Source organism: Coturnix japonica, chromosome 2, assembly GCF_001577835.2.
Source record: "Coturnix japonica isolate 7356 chromosome 2, Coturnix japonica 2.1, whole genome shotgun sequence".
NCBI lineage: Eukaryota > Metazoa > Chordata > Aves > Galliformes > Phasianidae > Coturnix > Coturnix japonica.
The window spans coordinates 87,503,556-87,525,462 of NC_029517.1; the positions used below are offsets into that span (position 1 = coordinate 87,503,556).

Here is a 21,907-nt window from a genome sequence, read left to right on the forward strand (position 1 = left end):
AAAGTAGAAGGGGAAGGTCAACTATGTCAGCAGTTTTCTGATATGGGGGACTGGACTGCCACACAAACACCATACTGTCAGGGAATGTGGAGAAATGAGGATGACGCACTTGCACACAGAGCTGGACAAGTAATAGTTATACCATAAAACCAGTGTTCTCTGCAGTGGTGTCAGTTTTGTTTGTGATACTCACAGAAGAGCCACATCCTCCCCAGTTAAGATAGTAAGACTCATCAGCATTACTGGCCAATGGAGAAAAGTGGTCCATGCAAAAGAGTTACTGAGGTGAAAATAAAACCACATTCTGCCATCACTCAGGGCTCTAGGCTTCACTGATGTAAATTGTTCACTGACATTTGAAAAACTCAGTGTTTGGTTCCATGGAGGTAGCTGAGCAGATTCTCTTTCAAAGTGATTTGATTGATCTTTAACTCCTTCAAAGGTGTTGTCTATTATCACATGTAATTAAAAAAACCCAACCAAACTAGAGTTACAATTGTAGTAGAACAATAACGTCCTTTCATTCTTCAGTATCATTAAATAATATTTGGGAGGCTACAACATATAAAGAGGGAAAAAAGTTCTCTGATTGAATAAAATGGCTGTCTCACTGGGTTAAGGAGATTACTTTTGATTGACCTCTTTCTTTGCTAGGCTGGAATGTCTTTACCTTTTCAGAGCTGTGTTTCCTATGAAACTCCAACAATATTCAGTCTTTCTTCTGTAATGGGCCTTCTGACAGGTACACTGCTTTCCTCCTCCACCCAGGAAAATGATTTAACTTAGAGAACTAGCTAAAGAAACAACCTTTGAAAATCTTGTTTTTGTCTGAGGAAATTGTTAGGCAATTTCCATCTGAGTGTGAACTGTCACGCTGTGTCTATTGCCAAAGCTGTTTCTGAAAGGAATGATCTAATGTATAGAATGTTAAAATCTTAAAGAATAACAAAAATAATTAGAGTTTTGTACTTAAAGATCAAAATTTAGGGCATCATCTGTAATCTTTAAAGATATATATGATACCATTTTCCCTCTTTATTAAACTTTAAGACATTCATTTTCTAGGAGGAATAGATTGGTAGATATTATCATATTAGTATGGTGAGATGAAGGTTAAGAATTTATTCCCTGTTAAATTTAGAATAATCTGATAGTCTACTCTTTGTAGCTGTTTTCTCTGGCTACCTGTTCTATTTACATTTAAATCAATTACTCTTACATCTTGCTTTGTATTTATAAAGAAAAGCAGTTTTGTATGCTGCATTGCACCCAGCTGATATGCCTAACCATTAGCCTCAGGCTTGTACTTTTCTTTATTTTCCCTATTTTATAGGGAACAAAAGTCATAGAGAAAACAGGATGATTAGAGGGGCTTCCTGCTGAGTTTAAGTCTTTGTGTGATGTGCAGAAATATAATTTAGACTTGCACAGCTCTTCTCATCCAAAGCTTTCGAAATGGGTCAATATCTTCGTATAACAGGACTGGAACTGCTGTAGGAAATGGGAAATACTTAGCTTGAGGTCTCGCAAGAAACAAGTAATAAGGAAAATTCCATGTGATCTTCAATCCCATACATTTCTTATATTTGAAATTGGCTCCAATACTGGTTGGAAGATGTAATGTCTTCATTGTGTTGGGAAAACTGTGTGGGAAGCTGCCTTCTGACTTAGAGGTGCAATGGCAAAATTATAAGCTCAGAATTGTAGTTGATTTTTTTTTTTTAATAGAAGAACATGTAATTTTTTCAGAATCAGGAAACTCACCTCAGTACAAACAACACTTTAATATTCCTTTTCCAGGTAGGGTTCCCGTTCTGTCACCTGGATAGGAAAGGCAGGGTAACATTGCAGCATCGTTTTTATTTCCAAGGCATGAGAGATCTATGGCTGTTTATATTTCCAGGCAACTTTGAGGAGTTTGTTCTGAATCTTTGACTCAGGGTTGAATTGTATGGGGCTGTATTAGAGGTGCCCTGTAACAGTCTTACAGGTGTTATGAAACTCGGCCTTGCTGTTCCTGTCTCCTTTTGATACCACATTATCTCTTCTACACATCTTTGTGTATGTCTTTTCTTTTAGGTAGGAATGGGGCTTTTCCTTTGGCTAAGAATGGGAGAGTAGCAGCTTCGTCCCAGGACAAACTCAGTGGTGGCTCTTCTAGGACTAATTTGGTGGGACTCTCAACATCCCTAAGCAACGCAAAATGTACTTAATCAGTAGAATTTGTCTATTGGTTTGTCGGCAGCAAGGTTACTTAATTGGAATGCATGGAACCTTTCTTAAAAACAAAACAAAACAAAAACTTAATCCATTCTTTTTGTTCTTACTGTTCCAGACTACCTAGACGGAGTACACAGATGTGTGTTTGTGTTAACCCTTCCCCTCCAGTGGTTAGGTATTTAGTAACTTGGCTGCTATCTGAGCAGCTAAATGAATTGTGTGGATAATATCTCTGCTTCATTAGAAAGAGGCTGAGCACTGTAGAAGATCTGGCAGTGTGGTGTAGGTTTCTGCAAGGAGCCAGAGTTTGGAATATGTTGGGTTCTGAGTGGGTTTTTTTGTTTCTTTTGGTAATCTCAGTGTAAAATGCAGATGGAGTTCCTTTTTTAGTTCATGAACTGTGTGATCAATTTATCAATAACTTTTAATTGTGATAGAGGCATGCTTTAAAATGGTTTCCTTTCGTGAAGGACTTCACCGTTCAGAAGGAACAGTTAAGGAAGCAGCAAACTCTGAGTGTCACTTTATATATGATTTTTCTGGGGTTTTACAGCCCGAAGAGCAGGTGCTAAAATTTTTGCTGAACCTTGGCTACAGATTCTTTTTGCTTTATGTTTTAGGACAAGGCATCTTCTTGGCTATCATTGTATATGAATTTCAGACCTAAAAAATGATGTCAGGCTTATATCTTCTTATGAGTAGATAACCTGGTCAGGAGTGCCTGCTGGTGTTTTCTTGCATTATTCTAGCAAATCCTTGTCATCTCGATGAGGCCACTGTGAGAGCTCGAAGGTAATTGTGTACTAACTCCCTTTGCTCATTACTAAAATACTTTATGTTCACTTAGGCATTCAGTCTTGGAGGAGGATTTGTTTGAATGCCAGTGACCCAAATGCTTGGATGTGATGTTGCTGCTTACTGGTAGGAGGGTGTGGAAGAATATTCTTGCCAGTGGGGGCTTTGCATAGACTTTTTCATCCTGAAGTCAGGGTGAGAGGTCATACGTGACCTAAACGATTAGCGTATATGTTATTCTTTGGGTATTTTGATAGTCCATGTGAAAATTCACATACTTCGTGATCAAGTCATGTTCTTCATGTCAATCTCATGTTTCCTTGCTCATCTGTCTGGAAAAAATATTCTCAGTATGTTCAGCTTTTTATTTCCGAACCATGTATGCAGATTTCCACTAATTTGTTTAGGAAGTAAATCCTAGATAGATATGGCAGAGTGTTTACCCATAAAATGGTGCAAGGTAGTTTTCTGTAGTCTGTGGTTGTTCTGCAGTAAAAACAAGTATGCCATGGACTTCCTGAAAATGTCTCCTTTTGTATGCATGAAAAGGACACAATTCTTAGCAGTGCTTATTTTATTTCCTACCACTATTCAGCACCAGCAGCATTAAATTTGCTTTGTGTATATTTAACATATGTGCTGATTACTGCAAAGCAGGAAAGTATGTCATCACTCTTTCATGGCATATAACTTTAAAAAGGACCTGTTAACGTTGTTATGTGTGGGTCTGGTTCATAAAATAGTTGAATTCGAGCTAAGGAAATCTTAAAATTGCAACAGTTTAGCTGATGAGAAATCAGTTAGGAATGAAGATGGCGTATATTTTCTGAAATGGAAAGAGATGGATTTTAGGAAAACTGCAGTTAAATCAGGAGAGGTGTCAGATGCTTCATCTGTTTCTGTTGAGTTCATCATACACAAAGTGCTTGAAACGCACATTTAGGTCTGACAACTATAGTGAAGGCAGCCCAGCTTTTGTGAAGTCTATTGAGAACCTCTGAAGGGAAGCTTGTAAGACATTCATGCTAATGTAAGGTTTTAATTAATCTAGAATTCGTATTTGAAAGAACAGCTTTCATTCTGCTGTCATTTTATTTGCTTTGCTTTTGTAATTGTTAATTTTAGGGGAAATAGGTGTGAGAAAGTTCATGAGTCACAAGAGAATAAATGGTCTACATTGCAGCTGGTATTTACTCGCTTAATTTTTGGATTAATTAAACTGGGGCAAAGCCTGAAGCAGACAACTCCAGTGATTGAAATGAAATCTGTGTGGAAAGGCTGAGAAGTTAATACAAATCAAATTGTTGGGAAGATTAGTTGCACTCTGTAGATATTTTGAATAAAGGTGGCAATGATTTTGTATTGCTTCATGACTAAAGTAAATTGAACTGAATCAAAGCTACTCTAAGCGTTTTCAAGAGAGGTTGTTTTATTATCTTGCTTCCATAGCTTGTATTATAGACTATAGGTGGATATGCAATAGCAACCAGATTTAAGCCACTCACACATAAGTTTTGAGGATCAGAGCTACTGAACTTGCTTTCCTTTTCTTTATAACAGTTTTGCTTGATGTAGTCACTTACCTCTCACTGCAAAATCTTTTGGTGTATTTAATCTGATATTCTATTGGAATACAGAAAACTTTTTATTAAAAGACTGATAAGAAAAATGATAATTTCTAGTCCTTACACAGCTGTGGCTCCTTGGAGTTTCAGTGGCTTGGTTTGGTTTTGGTGGTCATTGTAATTATTTTCTGTTGGCCTACTGAGTTTATCTGATAGATTTCTATTTCTATGTCAACCTATATAGTTGTCATTTTAATGACTGGGTATAGTTAAACAATAACAGAAACAAAAATATAGAATCATAGAATCATCAAGGTTGGAAAAGACCTAAAAGACATCCAGTCCAACTGTTCACCTACTACCAATAGCTCCCACTAAACCATGTCCCTCAATACAACATCCAGTCATTCCTTGAACGTTCATATCAGAAAGGATTCAGCAGGTAGGTCTCCATACCCTCAGTTCACGTGCATTGTATGGAACCTGTTTTAGCAGGGGGGTTGGACTCAGTGATCTCTTGAGGTCCTTCCAACCCCTATAATTATGTGATTTTGTGATTTCCTTTCTAATTTTTTGTTTTGAGGGATATTTTTTTTTCTTTTTATTAAATAGCAAATGATAGTATTTTATTACTGCTTTGTATTAAATAGCAAACCTAATTATATTGCAGAAAACAGTATCTAATTGCATTTGTTGTACCACCCAGAAGTTAAATATTCCTATATCTTATGACTATATCCTTTGGATATGAGTAATTCACCTGATTCACTGCAAACACTCTGAATCCTTGCTGCTCAACTGGAAGCAGTTGAAAGTTTTCACTTTTGCTGTTAGATCATCTGTTGCAAGTTGCTCCAGTTTTGTGAAGGTCGTATTTAAATTTAGCAATGTCCCCAGCTATTAAAACCTGGGTAGTGCTGTCCTGTTGATGCCAAGGAATGCTGTGGTAAAACTGACATTGGTGTACCCTGCACTCTGTGGTAACAGCAGCAAGTCTGTGACAACAGCCTGCTGAGATGTACCCTTGAGAGTTATTTAGGACATCTGATGACGAGGCAAATAACCAAAATGTGTACCTGGGTTTATCCTCACCAGGCTGTTTGCTCACCCTTTGTGGAAGTGAGGTCCCTCAGATACAGATACAGAGGGACTTGCTTGCTGTAGAAGCAAGCAAATTCCTTTGCTACCAAGGGCGGTGGCAATCCGGGCAGTAGCTTGCTCTGCTCTATCTAGCTGGTGACAAGCATTTATAACATTTGAATACACCTATCTTTTGGATTGTATCACAGAATTTTACCACAAAACTTGTGCGTGTCCTAATGTGCTGTGTTTGAGGTCTCCACAGGAAAGCTATAACTCACCTTTGAAGCTGAAAGTTTATGTCCTTTTAAATCCCAATTTAGGGCTACAAAACCTATGTGGTTTTTGGAGGAAGGGAGAACTTGAACTTCAGACATGGACAGGAATTTGAGCTGAAAAAAGCCCTTTGCTGCTGTATCAGCTTGTCCTTAGGCTTTGCTGCTTTGTTTAAAAACTGAAGTAAACCCTAGGAAGGGGATGAAAGCTTAGACAGTGCCCTATTGTGCGTGCAGTGAGTGGAGGGGGGAATGGCATGCAGATCCTGCCTCTTGCCCAAAGAGTCAGAAACATTCATTGTAAGGGGAAAAAGGTTTCTTATCAATGTTATTTTTTTTTTAAGAAGTGATTTCACTGTCTAGAACATGTTTTATTCCTATACAGTCTGAATATTTGAAGATCTTTAGGACTGTGAAATTGGCAGCATTCGTGACAGGAACAAGACTTATGCCCTATAAAAGACCTGGGAAGTAATGAACCCCTTTCTGAGAGGTGTGCCCTAATGTATTGGAGGAATGTATGCAGAATGGAAAGTTCCATTGGGTGTTTGTTTATGAAAATGAGGTGAATGGTTTGGGATTTGTTCTTAGTGCGTGTAAAAGGAACACAAGGACACCACGTGTAAAGTCAGTGCATTCTGGCAACTTGTTATAAAATAGTGGTATAATACAAGTCCAGGCTGGTGTAGGAACCGAAAGCATATTCACAGTGAGACAAAATTCCCCTTTTGCTAATGATTTAAGCATAAGAATACAGCTTCAGCCTGTGGGAAATGCTTGGTGCTTGTTGGTAGCTTTTTTTTGGTCTGTAGCCATGACTTTCAAAAGAACTTGGGGAGAAAGTGTAAAGCAAAACAGTGCAGGCTTCCATGTTTATTTTCTGAAGTTATTTAGCCACTGATTGAATTGAGAGATCACGTCCTTTGCCAAAATTCAAATCAGCTGGGAGCAAATGACTTCCAAAACTCAAGGTGCAGAACTTGACATATATTTTTTAATCCAAATCAAGCAGTCTTGTTTATCATTCATACTGACACTCTTTTCACTGGCATATACATGGTTTGATGTGTTAATGTACAGCTCTCTGTTTTAAAATAGCACTTTACTGAGTTTCTTATACTCTTTAACCCCCTCCTATAACTCTGCATTCATGGATATAAATCAAAACTGTGTCAGCACTTGTCACTTCTAAGGTGCCTGAAGTATTTCTTTCATGTTCAATTAACAATCAGTGCAATGCAGAATTATTGATTTCTTTTAAAATAGTTGGTGCTTTTTTAACCGTACAGTATTAGTCCCTGTTTATCCAGCTCAGTAAACTACATATTTATTGATTTATCCATTCAACCATGAAAACATTTTCCTTTTTGGCTTGTATTTGATTGATGTTACAGGTAAAGGGTCAGTGCTCACAAGTAAGCAGCGAGCTGTCTAATTTTGTATATCGTGGTTCTAGTTAAATAAATGTGGAAGTCTATTTGTGTGTAAAGTTGCATTAGTAATTTTGCTCAGGTAGGAAGCTTGGGTGGTTCTTGGACTTCAGTTTGATATTCGTATGGCACTTGTGGTTTTACAGGAGCCTTGATTAAACCGGTATTAGAGCGCGGAATGTTCTCAGTTTTAATGCAAGTCAAAGAAAGTTTCTCAGTTAAGAAGCTCAGTGCTTTTTGTCTCTTGGCACGGTGAACCCGTGATACTGACAGACACTAGATAAATACAGTTTTGATCATGACTTCTAAATAAGGAGCTGAAAGACTGAAATCTGGGTCTGAATTGGTGCTGCTTCAGGCTTTCATGTTTTGTCAGCTTTGCATGCATTAGGAAATCTGTTCATGGTACATAAAAGTGCGCAAACCGTATTACTGAACTGCAAAAGCCCCACTGCTGGTACATCAAAGAATGCAGCAGCTGTCATCCAGCTTTAGCTGTGGTGCTCCTGAATGCCTTAATCCTGTTCCCAATGTTCCCAAACAGAAGGAAGCAGGAAGTGTTCACTTTCTTTAGACTCCCCCTTCTATTTTTTAATTTTTTTTTGCTTCATTCATTTGCCTGCTCACTTTTCTGACCTGTGTTTCAAGAATATTTTCCAAGTAAGCACAAAAACATTTCAAGAATATAGTACAGGAAAATTATTCATATTGAATTGAGCTATTATTGTTATTAGAAATAGATTCTAAAAGGGTGTTTTTTATTTATTGGATTTTATGTTTGTTTATTGACCACTGTCTTGCAAAGTGAATTAGCACTGCAGAGTTCTCAGCAGAGAAAGGAAGCATGCATGTGTACAGCTGCTTCACAAAGTTGTCTAGTAGGCCTGCTTTATCTATGTCTTTGCCAGCCTCCAACCACTCAGACAAAACATGACTTGCAGTGTAAGAACAAGTGAGTTGCTGGAGAGTCAAATTTAACATTTTGAGAATCCAAATGTGTAGACCAATTTACTCAAGTGGACTTTGAAAAATCTGCTTTAAGAATGTTGACCAGGATACTACTGAAAGCCTGATGAGAGAAAATGGCATTTGATGACAGGGTTTGGAATGCTTAGAAATACTTCTGTTATTAAAGTTGCCCTAGTGCCAACCACTCCTACACTGCTCATTTATGTGACACACTGGCCATCACAACACACATGAAAGATCAGAGATTACATGCAACAGCTCCAGTTCTTTCCTTGCCAGACAAGGATTTCTCAGCATCTACCATTACCTTATTGTGGTTTATTCTTGCAAGCCCATTTCCCCTTCCATCTCCATTAAAACCCCTTTTCAAACTCCTCACTTTGAAATGTCATCTTGTTAAAACTCTGCAGTATTAGGCAGTTCTTAAGGAAAATAGTTGATGGCAAGAAAGGAAATGGGCTGTTAGTGTTTTGGGATGTTCATGGCAATTGACTGCTAGCTTTCACTGGGTAAGGGATCATTTATTTGCTTTGCTCTTGACAGAGCACAAAAAGAAAATCTTTAATTCAGTGAAAACACATGATAATACCTCATTACTATGAAATTCAGGACTATGTTCAGCAGCCAGAGGAGTTCCTGGGGTCTGACATCCCAGTGCTCTGTGTGTTAATACTGGGATGTCCATGGCTGTCTCCAGATATTTCTCACACCAGTGAAGAGATGCAGAAACTGAAGGCCAGTTTCCAAGTATTCGGAGGAGATGCCATTCAAGGGAGGAAGAAGACATCTTTACTCTTTCTTTTTACTTCTTTTCAGTTTTTCTTTCCAGTAGAAGATCATATGTATGCGCTATAATCTTACAAAATCTATAGTGCAGTCTTTTGACACTTGTCATTTTAGGACAAAAAGGAAAAGGAAAAATAATCTAAAAGGGTCCTGCTTTGTTTTTAAATTATCGCTTTGAAATAAGAAAGCAGTATGTTTGTGGTATGATTTGCTCTTGCATGTTATATGCTGTGTTACTGAAGTGCTACTGTAAGGTAGTAGATGGTCATTTTTCTCTTAGGTTTTGATGTCGATCATCCTTTCAGTTGCCGTATTTGTTATGCAAACACCAGAAAATAGCATTGAATGGCATTCACTAATATTTCTTGTTTACTTTTACAGGTTATTGAGTCCCTAGGGATTATTATATACAAAGCCTTGGACTATGGCTTGAAGGACAATGAAGAGCGGGAATTAAGTCCTCCACTAGAGCAGCTGATAGACCACATGACCAACACCACAGAAACAGACGGGAGTCGAGATGAGGGATACGATGCGCTGGATGATGGGGTGGAGGATGATGACAATGATGACAAAGAGGAAGTTGAGGCTATTCATTCCTATAAGGATGTCATGAAGGTACACTAATAGGCAGATTATATGATATCCCACTGTTGTTATCTGTGAGAAACTCATCTGTTTTCTGTGTTCTTGTCCAGTTTCATACTAGCTGAATTGTTTTTTTATTTCTTATTTTCCTGGTTCTTTAGAGCTTGCTTGCAAAAATGATATGCAATAGTATTTCATTTTGACAGTAAGACACAGCAAGACCATGATAACTTTAGGGTCTGCCATTCATATCACATTCTAATTTCATGTCTGTGTTGGATGCTGAGCCTTCTGGTGTAACATCTATTACTTTTTGTACTTTTGGTTACTTCACAGGTTATTTCAAATTTCTCACCTATTTATTAGTGCTTTTTAATGATTCTTCATTGGTTTCTTCCTTTGCTTCCCTTCTGTACTGAAGCAGAAGACTCCTATTATAAGTGTAGCTTATTTGTGTGGAGTGAGTCAATGTACACTACTTCATTGATGATAATTATGATTGTGGTTCTTGACCTGAGTTGTGAGATTTGAAAATACAGTGTAGGAATTTTAATTGCAACAGGTTCTTCAGTGTTATCTGGGCTACCGTGAACAATGATTTAGATGCTTTTAATCCTCTGTTTCCTATTGAGTAGTCTTCAGTACAAATTTTAGAGTCTCTAGTAGAGACAAAGATGTTAATAAGCATGTTAAATGTACCAGTGGATGGAACATTGTAAATTGCTTGTTCTCAAGTGCCACTCCTATCTCATCATAAGGATGAGAAGCTCAGCGGGTCACAGAAATTAAAAGCCTAGAACAGAGCATCCTGGATATCACATAAGTGTGTATTAGCATGCAGAAAAATGACTCCTCTGAAACTTGGTGCTTTTAGTGGTCTGACAGTATGGTTTTATGTCCACGCTGTATGGGATGGATGCAATCAATATATCCTCTTTCACTCCAGTTGGCACAAATGCCGTGAAGTGGTGGAACAATCAAAGCTGGGTTATTAGAGGGAATGAAACCTGTGTATGCAGAGCTGAAAGCAGAGAGGCTTGTAGGCATGATTATTTTGCACATTCTTTACTTAATGTCTGCAAATAAGAAAATTGGAAAGCTTCTCTGAAACCTTTCAGTTACACTGGTACACATGCCTGGAACTCAGAGGGCATAAGAAAATGTTTGGTCAGTCTTCAACTTCAAAAGTGGTGGACTTTCTGTTCTGGCTTTGTTAATGCACATCTCTGCTGGCCTGAGGTATCCACATATTTATGTGTTTTAAAATCAGCATCTTAATTTGTATTATTTTCAGTGTATCCATTTATTTTTGTTCTGGAAATGTACTATTTTTGGTATATCACTTTAATGAACTGAATGAACTTCAGCTGTCAGATCTACATCATCCTAACTTTAACTCTTTGATCCCTCTGAATTCTTTTTTGTTGCTGTTGCTTTCACTGAAGTTATTTGCTGCAGGCTTAACTCCGTGACTTGCCTTTATTACTCTGCATCATTAATGCATTGACAGTACTAGAACAGCATTATCATTCTTGTCATTTTTTACATTTGTACAGGTTTGTGAGATTCTTTTTTCTTGACTTCAGACCTTTTCAAGGATAACACCATGTTCTGGATGTGACTTCTTTTTCCCCTCCAGTGCAAGCCATGTAGCAGGCTACACCCTTATTTACCCACTGACTGTTGCACAACAGTAGTGTGTGGTCTTGTGACCATAAGGCATCATTATTGTAATTCTCTCCTAGCAAGACTCACTGTGAAGCTTTCTCCTCTGCAGTTTGTAGTGAGTGCTGAAGCAGGAATTAAGCAACAGTCATTTTTGCCTACCCTGTGTTCTTCAAATAGCAAGCTGTATACTGCTACTACTACTGTATACTTTTCAATTTTTGACTATATAGTCTCCATTATGGGCATGATTTTGTCCTTGAAACAGGGTTATGTGTTTTATCTTTCTCCAAAAAGTGTCATTGAGTCACAGAATCATTAAGATTGGAAAAGACCTCTAAGGTTATGAAATCCAACCATCAACCAACCCATCACCACCATGCCCACTAACCCATGTCCCTCAGTGCAACATCAGCTTGTTTCTTGAACACCTCCAGAGACAGTGACTCCACCACTTCCCAAGGCAGCCTGTGCCACTGCCTAACCACTCTTTCTATCGGCAGTTACCTAGGTGAAGAGGCTGACTCCCAGCTCACTACAACCTCCTTTCAGGTAGTCATAGAGAGTGATAAGGTCTCCTCTCAGCCTCTTCTTCAGACTGAACAATCTCAGTTCTTTCAGCAGCTCTTCATAAGACTTGTGTCTTATTGTGAAGTTCAGTGTCTGTCTTACCACTAAGTCTGAACTTTCCTATAGATTACTAATGTGGGTGAGCCTGTATTGAGATTAAAACACAGAGATAGATAATATGTGTCAAGTTCTGCTGTAATCTAAAGTAGGTAAGGTCAATCATGAACCTGCCCCTGATGTGGAAAATTCTGAGTAATGTCATAGATATCTATTCCCAAGAGTTGGGGAAAAAGTTCTTAATAGCTCTGCCAAGGTCAGCTCTGGCAAAGGTGCTTTTTGGAGAAGACATAGATGGGCTTTTCTGCTGCATGTCTGTATGTTTGGTTGATCTGGCTTTTGATTTCCTTGGCAGGACCAACCTGCTTTGTAGACTTGATTGTTTTGAAGAATGTATCTATGAAGCGAGGAGGTACTATTTGTCACATGTTTAGCTTTTTTAGACCTTGCTGTATTTCAGACCAGGTAGATCTGGTGCAAATGAAAGAAGAAATAATTTCAGGCAGCTCCTTTCTGTGTTTGGGGCACACTTGCCTGTCCTATTCCACAGCATATGCACACAAGAAAGGCAGTGCCTGTGCCCGTACAATACGGCAAATCCATATATCCTGGTTTATTACACACATATGCAAGGACATATGAAGTAGGCTAAAGGGGTCTGGAGTGCATCGGGTTTGCATTGAGCATACATCTTTGTGTCAACAGAGGATATATGCAGGGTGGGCCTGGCGTGCCAGGAGGTGTGTTAGGCTTGCTAAGGGTGTGGAGAGTCCTGTCATGGCACCTTTATCATTGCGTGTGGCCCTCCCTAATATCAAAACAAGATGATGCAGTTCATCAGCTTCTTCTAGATCATGCTCAAACTCTAATTCCCCTCCTAATCTTAGCATTATCTCACTCCTGATCCCACAGATCTCTGCAGTCAGATGGTCTAATCCAGCACCACTTCTCATGTTAACCTGGAGGTGCTTTCTAAGCTGCAGCTTAACAACATCTGCTAGCCTGAGCCCCATTGCTAAACTCATTTCTAGTGCTGTCCTTTATTCTAGGTCAGCAACCTCTTCACATTCCATATATGAATAAAGCTCCATGAGCTTCCTTAATCCATTTGATACCAAGTTGTTCTGTGCTGGTATTTGCTGGATTGAGCTGCAATCCTAGTTCTAGCCCTGTCATTTCTTCCAGTTTTGATGAGTCAGTAACATCTTCAAGTTTAGACACTGACCTCTCTTCCATCATCTTTCTCTGTACATCTCTTACAAGACATGTAAGGAGACAGTGCTCTTCATGAACCAATGTCCTACTCCTACTTACATTTTTAACCCAAAAGTAACTCAGCTTTTGCAGGAAACTGACCTGTGGCTGAGCCACACCTTGTGCCAGAGATAAGTATAGGTGGGTGGCCCCAAAGTGCTCGGTGGCCTCTGGACCTGGGCCTCACTAGGAAATCATTCTGAAGTAGTTCGATGGCAATGTTAGTTAATTCTGACCAAAAATTAACTGTCATGCAACTGCTGCTTCACAGAGATAAATTAGTGACCCAGGACCCTTTGCGAACAAAACTCATACTTAAGAAATCCTCCATGCTAACCATTTAATTTGCATGAAAGTTATTTTTAGAGCAGCTTGTTGCAGTATTGTGTTATCATGCTATAACAAATGTAAACAACATTACAGTTTGCAGTATTTTTATTGATGGAAATTAATGTGTGTGCTTTGCTCATAAACAAAGAAGAAGATTAAGTTATGCTTCTGTGGAAAGAAAATCCCATAATGTAGCTATTTTACTTGTCCTGTAGTCATTGGCATTGGTCTCTAAAATAAATTAGCCAATTTAGTTGATTCATATTTTGGTAGTTCAAGTGTGGACTGTCTCCTTTCAGCTGGAAAGAACTGAAATTTACCCTGATGATACTGATCTGTTTGTGTTTGTTTTCAGTATTCTGGTAGTACGGTTCAACTATCTATGGCATGTGTTGAGTATCTGAGTAAAAGAAGAATATGTTCTGTTTCCATGCAATTACAGGTGGGATGAAAAGATCTATGTATTTTGGAGGCACCCTGCCGAGTTTGAAGGCACATTATTATCATGTACATGGTACATACGAGTGCAACATCCAAGACGAACTAGAAAATGCATTTAAAAGCAAATCTGGTATTTGTTTGTGACAGTTAAAGAGTTCGTGTTATTGGAATTCAGAGGCCTGTAATTATACCTAGTTCATGAGGTTAGAATAGGTGATGCAGCTTTCTGCAGGTATAGTTCTGTTTAGAATTGGACTGGCTTTAGCAATTTGATATGAGCCTGCTGAACTGTATTTATCTGTCATTTTGAAACGGGCAACTTGCAGCATAGCCTGTAACTCTCTGAAACTGAATATTTTGGAACCTTACTGAGATGATAAGCAGTGCCCCAGTTGTCTGCTCATAACAAGTGATCAGCTCTCGTCCTTTGAATCCTGTTCTTAGCATACTCAAATGTCGCATGCCAGTCTTGTTTTGGTGGATCTTGTTTGACTTCAGTATTCAGCAATGTAAAGTCCCAAGGACTGCTGCTCAACCCATGTTCAGGCAGCTTTAAAAGCATTCCCTTTTGGGTTCCTACCCTCCCACAGCATGCTGACCTAGGGGTACACCTTGTTTTGTCAGCTTGGTCTTCAGACTGATTCACAGATGCTGTGAAGGTTCAGAAGAGCAATTGTTCAGATTTAATTAGCAAAGGAATAAATGTCTCTTAACAAAATAACATACATCCACAGGCATTTTTTTATTTCTCCACCATTCTTTGAACTGACTCTGAGTTGTCTTCAAAATGCAGTAAATTGCAATTTTTTTCTTGCCTAGGTCATGTATGTCTTGCAGGATCTTGGTCTTTCCATTAAAAAAACAACAAAAAGTGGTATTTTTCCCTTTCTTTAATTTCTATTACAGAGAACACTTAAAACAGTCCTTGCATCAGCATAGGCTTAGGTGGATTGAGGTGTCCAGGTTGGGACATAAAACCAAGTCACCTTTTCTGTGGCAATTTTTCTTTCCCATTATGGCCCACAGTAATTCATCTACACTGGTTAAGAAAAAACCCTGTACCAATAATTCACATAATTATACTGGTATAACCTGTCTAAGGTCTAAAATAGTGTGAGGAATCCAAGGAGTTGTCCAACAAAAACAGGAAACACAGATTTGGTGTTCAGATAATTTTTATGTATTGGTAGTTTAGAACAGGTCTGAAATTTGTGTGTGGCCTTTTTGCATCTAAAAGAAGCAGAGCTGGGCATGGACTTTTTCTCCTCTGTTTTATGTTGCAATTACTGTAAATAATTCATACGTGGGTGCAAATAAAGTTCCAATTTTTAGTGGAGGTGGAAGGATTTCTTAGTGGTAATGGTGTCCCTGCTGTGCAAAAGGCACAATTTGCTGTGAAAAACCTCTGCATTTCTCTTTAAAAATACAAGTATCTAAAACATGCAAAGCAATCTGTCAGAGATAACACATCAGAATATAAGCTTTAATCTGAATTCTCAAAGAACCTGTGTTATCCAGTGCTGCCTAAAATAGACTCTGGAGGCTAAAATAGATCAATGAGTGTTTACTTTTATGAGGTGCGTTTTGTTTGATGGAATTATATTGAAATTCTAACTAATGGCTTGGAATCAGGGTAATGGTTAGTCAATTAGCGCAGAGCCACTGTAGTGATCCATACAAAACAGGAAAAAAAAAATAAAAAAGAGAAGAGTAGAGCTGCCATTAATTACCAAAGTGGCCTGAATCTCCTCTGCTCTGTGGAGGAGTTCTGGCAATTGGCCAGTCAGTGCAGGCTGGCAATGCAATCTGTCCAGGGCTGCCCTGATCTGCCTTTCATCAGCTCGCATATACCTCCCTTCTCCAGGTATTGAAACTGATAGGAGCACAGAAGGCCACAGTGGATTTCTCAGATTCACTGTCAGCCTAGTAAAGGCGGTAGATCGGCTCAGAAAGATTGGCTAGGACAGCAGCTTGTCTTACTTCGGGATTTGGCAAGGGTACATCGTTTTTAGAATCTTGTTTCTACCCATGTAGATTTTGCAATCTTGGATTTGCAGTGTTACAGCTAGCTTTTAGCTTTTAACTTTACTGACTCCTTCCACTGCTTTAAAAAATGTACAGGAATGCTGGATCTTTTAATGCAAATTCACATGGCATCTTCTTTTATGTCCGTAGGACAGAAGTTGTCTTTGAATTCCATGTAATGTCCTAGGAAGTATTCCAGGTACCTTACCAATACTGCTTGTACCACTTACATTATGTATGTATGTTACATTATGTTAGTCTTGGTAGACTAACATGTTAATGATGGCATATAAAAATTGCTGTGCACAACTCTCTCATACCGTATTACATGTTGAAAATTCCCAATGGCTGCAGTTGCAGACCATATTCAAACCAGCAGATTAACTTGTTCCTGCTGTTTTAAGTTGTCTGTATAGAGCTCATGATTGAAAGGGGCAGGATGAGTGTTCTTGTAGCCGTAATGCTCTAAGGTCATGAGAGAAGTGGGATTTAAGGGGGGAGAAACTAATTAGGCCGACTCATTTATCTGGATGAAAACATCTTGGCCCTTCCAGACTGAAGTAAAGGTGCCAATGGCAGGGTCTCCAAGTATGGTCTGCTCTAAAGTTTCCAATCTGTCTTCTGTGAGGTATTTCAGCCTCATCCCATGCTGGAGAGATATCAAGAAGAAAGGTGCCAGTTGAAGCTTTGCCTTTTCCTGTTCTTGTCAGGACACAAATGGCTGCGTTTGAGGATGCTCAGAAGTTTTTCCTCTGGGTATCTCAGTTGTCAATATTGCTAATTCGGAGTCACACGGAGGATAATTTAATTGAATTGTCAAAAACAACAACAACAAAAAAAACATAGTTGCCACAAAATTACTTAATTCCTTATGGAGGCATATTGTATATGGTACCAATATGGGAAAAATGAAGAAACTGAGCAGGGCCCCTTTAATTAAGCCACTGTGGTTGCCTTGCTTTTGAATTATTCAAGACGGAGCCTTGAGCTTGAGGCAAAGTTCCTCTTGGTGCATTCATTTCAGCACTGGTAACAGTATTAAAAGAAATGAAACATTTGGAGGAAAGTTGTTCGAATTGCCTTAAAAGCATCACTAATTTTCCAAAACAATAATCGCTCTGTTTGAGCAAGGTGATTGTTTTAATATGCTCTTGATTACTGTGTTACCATGATTCTATTTTCTGTTCCCCTTTGCTTAGTGTACTGTTGCATGCAGTATTTTAGGAAAAAAATATTTAAGCGAGATAAGGCCATTTGATACAAAGAAATAAATTGTGTCTTAGATAGTAAGCCCTTGAAGATCTGAATCTAGAAGTCAGAATATCGTATTTATCTCAAGGATTGGACTCACAGTCAGGGAACACTTTGCATTTCTTAATTAGGGGAACCTTACAGTAGTTTTTTGTTTAAAAGATGTAGTTGCAACATCTTTAAATAGTCTTTAAGTAATATAGTCTCACAGGGTGGCTTTCAAAAGACAATTGTCTACAGAATGCATGGCCCAATGTGTATTTTAAATGATTAATAAATATCTGTAATGAATGACCACAATGAAAAAAGCAGGAGGTTTTTTGGGTGAATTTCTTAAATAAATTTTTACTTTGCCTTGCAGTATTGCTTGGGCTATGGAGTCTTGAAGATTGTGCATCTCTGCAGATGAGCTTTGAATGCTTAGTTGTGCAAAACTATTTGAACATTTTCATCTGGTAGCTTTGCTAATGACTTTTTAACTTACGCAGCTAATGAAAATGGTCCCAAGAGATAAACTTGACTCTACCAAGTTTGGTAAAGCGTTTTTTTAAGAGAACATGTGGACTAGTCTGGAAGCTACATGAAGGCAGCAGGTTTTGCTTGGGGAGGTATAGGGAACTGGCAGAGCTGAGGAGCATCCATCACTGCTTGTTGTCTGGTACACTCAAAATCACTTAAGGATTTAGGTGACTGGGGTGGGCAGAGGGCACAGTGCTCATGCTGAGAGAAGCCAGGTGCATGTGGAAGCAATGCTTCCTGCTCAGCTCTGAGTTTGCCTTGTTTGTAGCCTATAGAGGGGACACTTAGTAGCCTGGTTGGATGGAAAACAGAGAGTTGCTTTTTATGTCTTTTTCCTGAGAACAAAACCCTTTGTTTTATTTATTTATTTGCTTCTGGAAGAGAGAGGATGGAAACTTGATTTTAAATGCTAACTAAACTAGGAGTTTGTTTTGTTATTTCTGAATTCCTGAAGGCAAAGAAGAGCAGAATACTCGGGGCAATTTAAGCCAAAACAGAGAACTGTGTTTTTTGCCTGCCTTTTCCTTAGGGCAAAACAGGCTTGGAGCCCAGACAAGAAGGTAATAATGAGCAATTGTTTTTACTTCTCCTTTTTGGCATGGCAGAGTTTCTGGAGATGAACAATAAGACTGACACTTGTTTTAGATGAGTTTGCTCTAGATGAGGTGAGAACTCCTTGCTTAAAAGATAAAAACCAAGACTCTTCATGAACTGTTCCCTTCTAATCAATTTACAATTTTTCAGTGTACTGAATTGTACTGTGTGTTAACAAGTCCCTGTATATGTGTTTTATACATTTCACACACACAGGTAGATGTCAAGTATCACTGACCTGAATCCACTAAAATAGAAATATAATTGAAAATATGGCAGCACTGGGGCAAAGAAAAGCTATAGTGGTTTTTTTTATTATTATTATTTTTTATTTATTATTATTTATTTTAAAAAGAGCTTTCACTTCTGTGGTAGCATGTAATATTAAAAAACATATGAAAAACCTCTGAAGTTCAGGAGAGTATTAGTCAGCATGATTTATTCTTTTCATGTCTGGACAGAGGAATCGTGTCACAGTAGAAATATTTTTAATGGCTCAAAGTTATAAAGCAGAAAACATGTTTTCCAGGCAGCACACAAAAATAGGTGGTACTTTAATTTTTCTCTTCTGTTTGCATTTATTTTTGTATAGACCTGTGTAGAAAGTAAAGGGGTTTCTGTACTTCAGCCTATTCAAGAAACTAGAGATGGTTTGTGTAAATCCCTTTAATGTAATTTTAAAGCTGCTCTGCACATGACAAGTGCTCAGATGAATTAGGTTGATGGACAGGTTTTGTTAATTAAAGTGATGTCATTAGGTGTCTTAAAGAGTTGCCTTGATTTTTCATTCTGGGTAATGTAATTGGAGGTCAACATGTAGTCTCCTTTCCTTTGAAATTAACCACTGTACTCTTTTTAAACATGTGATGTTCGTCTTCTTCACATTTGAATGTGTTGGTGAGCAAAGAAGGGAGTGTTTATTGCAATTTGTTGTCCTGGTAATGGTGTTTCATGCACTGAGAGCCAGGATACTTGGATTTTCCAATGAAGAATGTCTGCCATTTGCCAAAAGCACTGGGCTGCATGGTGTCAGCTTCAGGAGGAACACTGAAATCTTTGTGCCAGAGCTTCTGGCTCTTGAATGTTGGCTTCCACTTTGACCATTTAGGACTGGGGAGGCTCTGCCTACTGCTTACACACACTGTCAGTTATGGAAAGCCTTCAAAAAAGTTCCTAGTTTCCTAGTAATCACAAAATAGTTACAAATAACGTACCTCTGTACACCATGGGTACATATATATATATATTTTCTCTTCCCTGGGCCTGCTTTTGTCACAAGCAGCTGGAAGAGGAGGAGGGACGATGGAAGCTGCCTTCTTCCTTCCTGGTGGTAGACATGGCACTCCTGTGTCTGCTGAGTCCAGTAAAGTGATCAGTTAAAACAGTGTCTGTCACCTCCAGACACTTCCCTCTGTAAAAAAAGAAGCTGGAGAGTTCTGTAATCTCCCAGATATTAATCCCGCCTGGGTGCAGGGGAGCAAACTGCTGAGGTGAGGTAGCTGGTAAGGTAACTAGGCCATCCATCCCCCACTAATCTTTATTGTCTTATGTGCCTACCACAGTAACGTGATTAGTAATTTTCTTTCCCACCTGGGGAGGTAAAGATAACCTCTCTCTGAGGTTAATTTGGCAACAGCTGAGGCTGTTTAAGAAAGATCCTGTGAACAAGACGGTTTCTTGGCAGTTCTCTGCTAGTGTCGTCTGGAGTATGAAGAAACTGGGACAGCCCCTTGTCCTTGTTCCTCTGCTCTCTATTTGTACTCGAAGTCTACCTTCTTTTGGGACCCCAAAATATATTTAATGATACTGTCAAAAAGTCCTGTGGAACCACTTCATTTCGGGTTTTTTGACATGAGAATTATATTTTCGACAATCTTTGCTGGCAGAACGGGCTGCAAGCTTTAGCACTCATCAGTTTTACACTAGGCTTTTGTAGATGTGATTATCTCCTAAATTCAGCTTACAGCTGTCAACAAACTCCAATTTGGACAGTTTGCCAGCATCTTAGATTTGTTCCTCCATCCATCACAATCAAGCCCCTCAATACAAAGCTGATATTAAACTGGCTTTTGCCTTGCCTAAGGTAGCAACGTTTGAAATAGATTCGTGCATTTGCATCTGTGGTTATCTGTACTTTGCTCTTGTTTATTCTTAAAATAGTTCCTTTAAATTTTGTCCTTAAAAAGTGTCTATCATGAGCAACATCAGTACAGAAAAGAGTTACCAATGAGAAACAATTGGCCTTTGCATTCAGGAGAGTGCTCTTCTGTGATGACTGCTTTGATAACCTTACTCTCCATGGATTGAGGTCATTACATGAGGTAATTAGCTTCCAGAGATTCAAAGCCTTTTTATATTTCTGCTTTGAAAGGAGTTGGTAAAAGTATCATTAAAAGGCATCTATTTCAATGGACATGTAGTAGATGCCACTGCAAGTGCCAGTGGTTTTAAAGCTAACTTTGAAGTTGAAAAACTGAGCTTGGGAGTTCCTGCCCCACTTGCAGAGATATGTCTTTCATGATATGTAACCGAGAAGAGGTAAATAATTATCTATGGCACAGGTCCTTAGAATACTTGGCACAAAAAGGTTTAATTATTTTGAGAGCTATGTTTGAAAACAAAGCACTCCTATGCTGTTTGACTACAGAACTAGGAAAGTAATTAGCCTCCCTCCATTTTCTCTTTTTCTCCTCAGATAATATGATTTTGATGAAGAGGTAGCTCGTAGCTGGGTTGTAATGTGTGATTTTTTTTCCCCCCTTAACTGACTGTATCCTGCTAAGAACATACCCATTTAATCATAGAAAATGTTTGTTTTTATTAGACTCTTTCATGGATAAGGATGATAAGACTTACCTGATGTGGTTGAAATAATGTATAGTGAAAATTATTATGTCTGATTTAAAAACAAGGTACTGAGAGTTGGAAATACTCATCAAATACTAAGCAGTGCCCTTTCTTTGGGGTGTATACAAAGGAATTTCATTTTCAAGTGCAACTATATTTTGGATGTAACAAGCTTTGTTTGATTTTGCAGTCAGGCACCACCCAGTGCTTTGCTGCCTTCTTCAGGTGACGTATCCTGAAATATGCAGTTTCACTGTTAGAAAAGAAATAGACAAATTCAGGGAAGAAGAAGAGTTCTGAATTTAGTTTGTTAGGAGTGAATATCTCTTTCTTTGGATCTTCGGGTTCTTAGCTTGTGTTATGTATTGTTCATCCTTACTTGAAAGAAGGACTAATTCCTGTTCCACCCTCACAATGATTTATGATATTAAAATAAAATCTATGTACTTTAAGACTGAAGCAAGAGGTCAGCCTTTAGATTGCCCTAGAATCTCCACGATCTCTTACTTAGAAATAATGAAAACCATGTTCCCTGTGTGTTCTGAGTTCAGGACCTAAGAAGAACACCAATCACTACAAGATGTAATTATACAAGACGTGTAATTATTCACTTCAGTTTTCCATTCTAAATTTTTGTATGAAAACT

At 38.5% G+C, this 21,907-nt stretch overlaps 1 protein-coding gene across 1 annotated transcript in view; it reads left to right on the plus strand.

The window, feature by feature from the left end:
* SPIRE1 (spire type actin nucleation factor 1) overlaps nt 1-21,907 on the plus strand; it is a 117,523-nt gene that overhangs the window by 40,141 nt on the left and 55,475 nt on the right. Inside the window, 1 exon segment of the mRNA XM_015855237.2 lies at nt 9,502-9,738. Within this exon segment, the coding sequence (XP_015710723.2) occupies nt 9,502-9,738 (237 nt within the window).